A 9,943-nucleotide genomic window follows, 5' to 3' on the forward strand; every position below is an offset into this window, starting at 1 on the left:
CCCGCCGGCTCCAGCTGCCGAGCACACAGCCCTCCGCAAATCCCCTCTTCCTAGAGCAGGAGTGCAAACGATCAAGAGAAATCTCTGCATTTGTAATACAACTTACATCTTTCAGCCTACAGCTATTCAAAGAGATTAAAGTCACAGTTAGATCCAAACAGATGCTTCCTCTCTTTGCTGCTAAAGGCTCCAAGAAGCGATGTCCCGACTGTTGTTCACCCGACCCGGCTGCTGAAATGATTTTAACTTGCTGGTCTGTGGTCACATTATTATGCCTGATCATCAATTTGAAATTCCAGGACAATCCATATCCATTCTGATGGGAGCTGGTTATCACACCCTGCCTTGGAGCAAGCAGCCGAGACTGATATTTTATACAGGTGAAAAAAAGGAAGAGGGGAAACAAGAGAGATAAAGCCATATAGGGAGCCAAAAACACAACCAAAGAGGAAAGCTCCCTCAAAACCCCCCAAATTTAAGGGGAATGGGCAATTATTCCTCACGTGAAGTAGCAGCATCCTGGGTCAGGTCCTTTGCATTCCCGTTCGCTCCAGCCTCACGCAGCTCAGCCCGCTCCCCAGGGGGCCAGATGTGCTACGGGGAAACCCAGTGTCTGACACAAACCCTGGCAGAGGGGAGCATCCCGCTTTTCTGAGGAGTCTTTCATTTAAGGAAAAGAAAAAAAAAAAAAATTGGTGATTCCCAATCTCCAAGAGTTTGCAGAAACAAGATCTCCAGTTTTTCCATCTCTGAGAGCAGGAAAAAGCCGAAGGGGTTGCTCATCACTGCAGTGATACGGGTCACAAGGATTTTCTGACTCCTTTTTTTCTCAACGTTGGAGATGATGAATGGAAGTGACTGGCTAGGGCTGTTTTAAACGCCCTGAGCACTGAACTTTTCACACAGAAGGAGCTTTCCAGCAGCACGCTTGGCTGTGCTGGTCCAACCGCCTGGACCAGACCCATCATCCGCCTTTCACCCGGCTCTTCGCAGCCCATTTGCTGTTTTCTGGCATAAAATTGCCCATTCAGTGTAAAAAACGGCTGAAGCATCAATTATGCGAAATAGATTAAAACGAATATTTGAATGCACATTCAGGTTGAAGAAGAAAAGAAGAAGTGTAAGTGCCAAATTGTCAAAACACAAAACTCTTTGTGCTTCCAAATGAGATCTCGAGAAAGAAACTGCTAAATTGCTGGACGGGGAAAAAAGACTGAACTAAGATGAAGGTAAGATAGATCACAGGTGTCATGAAAACAAGAGCTCTGCAATCAACACTGTTCATTCAATGCTGCTCCCGGTATTGATTCCACAAAAAAAAAAAAATGTTTAGGAGAAAAAAGCTGAGCTAGCTGAGCCTTATAAATGAAAATACACTGGAGGAAGCAGAATGGTTAAGATTGGGAAAGTCAAAAGAAAATGCCTTCGACATTAGCAAAAAAATTGTTGCTCAAGTGCTGTAGAGGGTGGTGGACCCGATGCACAAAGAGAAGTTCTCTGAGGTCCCATGGAGTTCAAAGTGCATCCAGACTAAAGGCTGCTGATCTTAACCATTGCCATGGAGATTTCAACATCACGCTAGAATGTGGCGTGGAATTACAAATAAAACGCGTGCCAAGGAAAACCAACCACATGGTCTCTGCAGTCGCAAACATCTCCAGGTATCATTTGCTATTTCCCTAACAAATTCTGTATTATGTTTTCCAAAGGCAGATAAGAGTTTAGAACAATTAATTTTGTAAACAACCTTTCCCGTAAAAAGCAAGAAGTAATAAAAATTATCAAATTTTCTTTTGCTTTTACGAACTATTGCTGGCTGTACCTGGAGTCTATCTGTGCATCCCTTAAAAAGCCTGAGGAAGGGCTTGTGCAACAAGATCTTATCTCACTGGCTGAAATAATAAACCGTGTGGGGAGAGGCTGTCCCCACAAACCCCGTCTCCTTCTTATCCCACCAGGGCTGAACACTCATCCTCTTGATCGGGGGGATTATCTAGTTGGATACGCACCATTAATGCTCCCGGACGATGGCACAGGACAGGAGCCCACCCAGGGCAGGGCACCAGCACAACCCCACCGGTGCTGCTGCACACGTACGGGATGATCAGGGATAACCACGGGTTCCTTTTCTTGGGAAATCAGGAAAATGACCAACAGCACCCAAGAGAACAAGGGAGGTATTTCAGCAAGGTGACAACAGTCACTGTCACCCAGGAGCGCTAACCTGCAACCTCAGTATTCCTCTCGCACGCCGCCTTTCCCAAGCCTTTCCAAACCAGCTGGGAAAAGAAAGCAGAAAGCAAAAGAAGCTGCCCCCAGCGTGCGTGCACATTCATACAGATACACGCTCACGTATGCACACGCGCTCCTTTGTTACAACGGGGTGTACACGCACCACGGGCAGAGCTGGAGGCTGCTGCCACCCCTGGCTGAACATCAATTCCCAGCACGCTGTGCCAGCTTCTCAACGGCCTTTTTGTTCCAGCCCTCCTCCCCTCCACCTCCCCTCTAATTTAATCAAGATGTTTTTGGGATCTACTGCAGCACTCGCTCGGCTGTTCCGCATTCCATCGAACATCAACGACTTCAGCTTCAAAATATTTAGGGGGGGGATCATAAATACGAGCGCGAAGGAATGCTGTCAACGTTTTACGCCCCAGATCTCAAGCCTCAGTTCCAGATCTGATAGGAAGATGGTACGGCTTCAAAACAAACACACCGTGAAGTTCACGAGATGCTTTCCGTCTAAACTCAACAACAGCGCGGAAGCACTCCGAAACCACTGGCGGGTGAATGTGTAACACCCTGAGATAAGAGATTTTATCTCAGCCATTGCCTGAGATCTGTCAGTCACTAACGGGGCTGGAAGGGGAACCCCAGTCTGCTGATCCTTCAATCCACTCTAACAAGACCATTTCTCTACATCTTTTAAAAGGGAATAATTAATTAGATAGGTAGAAAACAAACAGTAAATGTTCTAATGTTTTTTAAATCAGCAGCGGGAGCTGGGAGGCAAGTGGATTGAGTTCTTGCTGAGACCGGCGATGCAATTTGCAGAAGTGTGAGATCCTTTTTACTCCTGTCTAAATCAAGATTACTATACCAGGAATTTATTATTCATTAGTTAACATCTACTTACAAAGTTTGTTAAAGCGAAGGCTTCCCGAGTAAAATTTTCCAAGATCATACAGGTAGCACTGATATAAAATTTGCTAATTAGAGCTTAGAATTCTTTATAGAGAGATCCTTGATAATGCTCTTTTTTATTTTCTTTTTTTTTTTTTAAACAGGCCTGCCTTTATTTCATGTGCATGCAGTAACAAATATGATTTATCACCTTCACGTTCTCATCTAAACAACCAACCAGTTTCACTGTATTTCTACAATGTACATGTAAATCTACAGCTTCTCTGTAGGAGTAATCCATCACCACCACCAGTCCAATCCATTTATTATGAACGTACCCCTGATTTTACAAAGGATGTTATCTCAGTGCAACCCACCTGAAGCCTGGGCAAGTTTTATGCAAGTTTCTCCCACAACTTCTATGCAGAAAGCGCTCAGCCATTATCACATAGCCCTACAGAACAGGAATTCTGTAAAGACTTCCCTCCAAACCCTCCAGAAAAGCCAGGAAAACAAAATCTAAGTCATACCATATTAGATGCATATTTTGGGTGATAGATCATCACTTTCCAGTTTAATGATCCATTATGCCTTGGTCACTCCTATTTAAATCACAGTTGTATTATCTCGTTTTCTCCACCATTCCTGCAGTGATTTGTTTCCCCACTATGTCAGTAACAAGGAATTTTCCCCACTACAGCAGAACCCTGTCCTCTGACACCGCCGTTCCTACACCAACCGCATCCCACCGCTGCCTCCCCTCCCCTGGGCTCAAACAGTTGCTTCCGAACAACCCCCAGCCCCTTTTCTCCTTTTTTTTTGCAGAATTCTGTGCCGATGCTATTAAACCTTGGGCTTCAGGCACTCGGTCCCAACAAGCCAAGCAATTTTCTGGCTGAGAGCCTTCATTCTTGTTGTGAAGCCACCGACACTCGCCCTCATTCAATGAGCCGCACGTGAAAGGTGGCAAGAACTGCCAGCGAGTGGTGAAATCCTGTAAAATACCAGGAGTTACGTTCTGTAATTCTGCTCACAGTTTCCACGTTCCGCATGGCAGCTCTGTGCTACTGACTTCCCCCAATTCCCTTTTTCACACTGCTGTGATTTACCTCCAGGAAAAGCTGACCGGAGGGATCAGAGGCAGATGAATGACCTGGAGTGCAGGAGTGCCGCTGCCTCGTTCCTGCCTGACCTGAATTCACTCTGCAGCAAAAAAAAAGGGCCAAAGGCAGTGTATCCAGTGCCCAATCCATATGCAGAAGTGACATTTTCAGCCTGAAACATATTAGTCAAATTACTCCAGTCATTGCCTTTGGTGTTCAGTACATCACCCTGGACAAGAGGCTCCGATCCCATCATTGAATCCGACCAGGTACAAAGCGTTAGCAGCGTAACAAACCATCCACACCGATTACAGGTCTCCAACTCAGCAGCACATTTACGCACAGCTAACACCGACAGGAGCAGCACACAAAATGCTCCACTCCCTCTCCCTTCCCCCATTCCATTAATTCTAAAAATAAGCAGGTAGGAAAACCGAGAGAGTTCATCTCCCCAGCGAGAAATCAGCAACACACAACACACCGCTGTGTCCTTTAACTTTTGGGAGAACATAAGAACTCAGCATCGCTACTTCCTAAGGCACCCAAGGGCAGAGGAAGACGCGGTGGGTAAGGATGCAAATGCAAGAGCAGGGATGCAGCGCGTACCGACCAACTCTGCACGGCAGTGACAGTTTTGTTTATGGCATTGACATGTTATGGAGAATATTTACACTGTTTACAGCGTATATTTATGCTGTTATAGAGAAATATTTTTACAGATGCCCAGCAATCTGGCCGGTGCATTTCTCTGATGTTTCCACGTGGGGTGTATTTTATGGTTTTTCATATTCTGGTACCAATGCAGTGATGAGACACACTGCAGCTGTAAAGTAGGTCATCTTCAGCACAAACCCCTTAAGAGAATTAATAATTCTTCTCCCCTGATTACTGCAAGGCTTTTAACCAACTCATTGTGGATTTTTCATTTCACATCAAACACTGCGCAGCGCACTAGCAGATAAACTGTTTTTTTTCCACGATCAAAGGTACCAAACAGGAAGCCAATTTCAAATCCTCGGTTTTGTTTTCTTCGTTCCTTCTCTCCTCATAAATATCGTAACTGAACTCAATGCAATACTGTAAAGGAATGCTGCGCTCCCACAGCAAGATCCGTAGGGCAGCCACCCCCCCTGTCCCCACTACACCGAGAGGACACCCGGCAGGACAGGGCTGCTGCTCCGAGCATCCCCTGAGCCCCCCGGTCAGCACCGCTGCAAGGAGCCCCGGGTTAACACGGAGCAGGAGATCTTTTCTGTTTAAACGCCGGAGGATCACTGCTGCATGAACGGTCCATGTAGGAGGATGCTGCAGAGGTACGGGGCTCTAGAGAGTAGCTGGTAACAGCCACTGCCTGTCTTCATGCCCCTCTGAACACGGGAATTGATGCATATACAGAATAAATCTGCCTTTCTGCCTATTAACACTTTCCAATTACTTCACAATTTTATGTAAAAATCTCTCAAGTTGAAAAAAAGAAAATCAGTTTGTTCAGAAGCTACCAAAAGCAGCTGAGGCTTCCACAGTCCTTTCTTTTAAAAAATATATCTTTTTTTTTCTATTAAATTGGAACAAGAGCTATTGGTCTGCTTCTAGGGAAATCTCAAAGACACAAGAGAGAGTGATTAAAGACACCAAATTAAAGAGACTGCTTCTCAAAAGACTACACATGTATGTGTAATACCAAGGGATCCCACTAAAAGGACACGTCCTTAGGCAAGAAAACCCCAGACCCGTGCCAGAAACAGGAAAGCTGTGCCATGCGGAGAAACCAAGGGCCACATTAAAACGAGAGGGGGACAGGGGGGCAGAGTTAAAAGGGAGAAAAGGGAAAATCAAAAGGGGAATCAGCTCAAATTGAAGAATGTCTTGAAGACATGTGTATAAATATATAAATAAAAGGGCCACGCTGAAGGGGGGTAAGTGGGAAGAAATCAAAGGAGCGCTCTCTACAAAAGCAGACGGAGGAAAGAAAAGGAGCGCTGACACCAAAGGGGGACAATCTTCCAGGAGAGGGAGAGGTGACCAGAATTGCAACGCCGGGTGGCACACGGGCTTTAAACTCCAACCTTGTACGAAAACCCAGGGCTACATCACTAACGGCTGGACACATAGAAAACATTACCTCCTTCCCAAGGGGTAACAATTTCTTACTAGGATAATTCCACCAGTTCCCCCCGAGTTTTATTTGCTCGCGGTTATTTATTTCACCATTTATCTTCCTTTTCTAGCAGTGCAGAATTGCACGGACACCACCCCTGGGGCCAGCGGTGCCGCCGAAGCCAAGCGCCAGATCCCCACCGACAGCAACGGGATCCGGCTGCGAGGCTGCGACAGCAGCAAGCCCCCGATTAACACCATCCCTCACCGAAACGTGGAGGTGTTTCCTCGGGAGGAACCAAAATAAAGTGCACGGAAAGAGCCCGGTGTTCAAAGAATCCCTCCACCTTAGGCTGCGAGTTGCAGTCAGATATAAAATCCCATTTGGCGCACACAGCCCAGAGCTCACCGAGGACATAAACAAACCCGAGAGGCAGGCAGAAAGGGGGCTGACACGCTGTACATCCAGCACCACTTCAGCGCTGGCTTTGGCAGCACACACAGCTCCTCTTATCAGCACAGATAGCTTTGAAGAGGCTGGAGAGCTTCCATCTAACGCTCAGGCAATAAGACCCTCCGCATGGTGACACAGCCCTGGAGAGGGATCTCATCAACAGACACGAACGGAAAAACGGCATCTGACACAGCCAGACCACACCGCGAACCCAAACGCTGCGGGGACAGACCCTCTGAAAACCCGGGTGCGATGCTGGAATTTCACAAGTTCCCCGATTTCAAGTCAGACCCGTCCGCGCTCAGCCATCAGCGCTGCTGTGCCCTTCGCAGAACGGGTCCGAGGGGTCCAGGAGCGGACACACGAGAATCTGTCTCAGGATCCTCCACCGCCGTCGCTGGAAGAGACAAACCCCATGTTGCCACCATTACCGATGCTCTCCCAGAGACCCCCGGTTTGCCCACCTCGGGCTCTGTGATGCTCCAGCCGGCTCCCGTCCCGCCTCCCTCTGCATCCCTCGAGGATGCGCTTCCTTCCCCGCAGGGACCTTATCGCACCCACCCAGACCCGTGCAGCCTCCAAGCTGGATTACAGCCGCACTCGGATCTCTCTCCTTGGAAAAAGCTCACACTTCAGACAGCGCCAGATACAGGAGCTCAGGAGTTCAGCAACAAAAGGCATCTCAAGCACATCCTTTTTCTCCCGTCTGTCCTTCCTAGCTCACCTGCTCCATCCTAACAGGGTACAAAGCACTGATTCGAGAAAGCGCAGAATTATAAACGGCCCAAGAATAGGATCGCATGCCTCGGGATTTTATTTCAACTGCCCTCAGCAAACGCAGATCTGTATCGCTATCGTCTCCGTGGTTCACGGCATTACTTACAGCCCCGTGAGCAGTTCCTACAAGTAAGTTACTAGAGCACCTGCAATCAGACAGACACACGTGTAACTTTTTTTAGAAGGTATTTTCCAAACAGAAGTGTAAAAAAAAAATATTTCTCAGACTTTCAAATAATAAAGTGTCCTTGTTTTCAACACAGACTCCCTGTGCAGCATGGAACAAGGACAGAGCTGTCAAACTAGCGGCGAGATGGGCAGCACAATTCCAATTTCCACTAGAAAACAGTACAACAAAGCTCTCGTGTTAAGCCAAACCTGGGTTTGGGGGGGTTTATAAATGGATGGCATTTTTTGAAATCTGTGGGACACAAAGCTGATTTGCAATATTTTCACCACAGTCCCATCTGTTCTCTAGCCTACAGCAGCTTTTGTACCAATTCACGCTGCTTGCAGCTCGGGAAGGTAAGAGATCCTAATGGAAAGCAGCAGATCCAAGTTCCGCCGGATTTCTCTATTTATCAGGTGCTATCTTATTCGACTATGTGACCACCCTCCAGATAATGCAATTTTTGTTTATAACCACCCAGCACCCGCGGAACAGCAATCCAATACCTGTTCTGGCCTTCAGCCAGTTTGGTACGCTTGGCAAACAGTCAGACGACAAGTAGCTGGAATTTCCTAACAAGCGCCTTTTTGTTTGCACAGATTAATACGGAGTATGTGTTTGGTCCCTGAGAAAGAAGCCAGAGGGGTATTTCATTGTTGGTTGATTATTTGTTTGTTTTTATTCGAGTCCTACTTATAAAAAAAACAGCAAAACCACACTGATACAAGGGGCTGGGAATTAAGATGCTGCTTTCCAGCCAAACCGGGATCATATCAATTTCCATGTTCTTCTTTGCTGAGGCACTTTCTCAGCCACCTTCCTCGAGCACAGCCCTTGTTGAAATTCAGTGGGGTGATTACTTATTCTTCGGAAGGATTAGAGGAACTGAAGAGGAACTGCCATTCAGTAATCCCGTGTAAGTATCTAATCAACCACAATGTAATTACAAGAAAGTTTTAGAAGGTCAGAAAGGCCTTAGTGTGACTTGAAAAAGAGAAGGTTCCTCAACTGCCTGGGCTATGTCTCAAAAAAAAAAGAAGAGAAAAAGAATGTAACACTTGAACGTATTTTTCACACTCTGTGTCCATCCATTAAAAACTCAATACTCACATCCATGCCCAGGAACACACCAGAGCACTTATTGCCATTCTCCTGCAGAAATCCATTGCCAACACACACAAGCACCTGCTGCACAAGAGCAAACGCCTCCTGCTCTCCAGGTAACGCACGACAAGACGCTGCTCCTTCAAGAGCATCTTCACACATCAGGCGCAATACCGAGCATCGTTCATGTTCCAGCAGTCTGCACTGGCTGCAGCAGGCAGACTTGCAACAGTAGAAATAACTCTCCATGATCGTGACACATTGCAATGGGACGGGGAATGGGCGAAGAGAAATTGCTTTCCGAGGCAGAATGTTTTTAAGACGTTAACTAGCAGGTGTTACAGCCATTGGCAAGTCTCTGAACAGCCCAGGCATTACCATTTAACAGGAGCTCCAAAGCTTCCGTATCAAGTTTCTTCAACTAGAAGAACAGATTCCCAATAGGAAAATACCCTCCCACGCCGTCCCACCTTTTTTCCAGGTGGAAATCATGGGGAGAGGAAGGGGACAAGGCTAACAAAGGAGACCTCAGCTGCATTTTCTCCTTTTTCCAGAGAAGGACAGTACATCCTTTTATTACCTAGCATGGTAGGAATTATCCCTGATCTTTCTTTTAACAGTAGTTTCTCCTCCTCAGTGGATATAATTTGTCTTTGGAGAGTTGTTCTTGATTATATTCAAGAGTTGAAGACTTGGAGGGTTTAATCTAATTTAATAAAAATTTCAAAATGCTCACAAGACTGTGCGCAGGTTAAGACAAAAAAAACCATGTCCTGAATTTAGACCAACAAATCTCAACTGACCACTTTTGGGAAAAACCCAAAATACTAGAAGAAAATTACCAAAGAAATCAAAGGTAAGTCAAGCACAGCTGTCCACAAAAAGGGAAAAAAGCCCCACGGTCAGCAATAAACCGATCCACCAGGAGTAACAGCTAAAACTTCGTATTTGAGAAGGGACAAACAAAAATACGTGTGTTGCAGCAGTCAGTTACCTTCTTGAACAGGCGCCCCGAATCTTCGCTGACCTGGACGAAGCGCGGGATGATGTTGTTGAGATAGATGTCGCTCAGCGTGGTGTGATCCCTGCTCTCCCGCTTCACCTGGTTCAGCA

At 46.5% G+C, this 9,943-nt stretch overlaps 1 protein-coding gene across 1 annotated transcript in view; it reads right to left on the bottom strand.

Annotated features, from left to right (window-relative positions):
* Positions 1-9,943, bottom strand: part of LOC104472467 (SLIT-ROBO Rho GTPase-activating protein 2B) — a gene marked incomplete at its 3' end in the record, with an annotated part of 63,270 nt that overhangs the window by 12,919 nt on the left and 40,408 nt on the right. The window contains exon 3 of the mRNA XM_010088165.1: positions 9,825-9,943. This exon is cut by the window's right edge and continues 38 nt beyond it. Within this exon, the coding sequence (XP_010086467.1) occupies positions 9,825-9,943 (119 nt within the window). The remainder of the gene's footprint in view (positions 1-9,824) is intronic.

This window comes from Pterocles gutturalis, unplaced genomic scaffold (genome assembly GCF_000699245.1).
Source record: "Pterocles gutturalis isolate BGI_N339 unplaced genomic scaffold, ASM69924v1 scaffold17856, whole genome shotgun sequence".
NCBI classification, from domain to species: Eukaryota; Metazoa; Chordata; class Aves; order Pterocliformes; family Pteroclidae; genus Pterocles; species Pterocles gutturalis.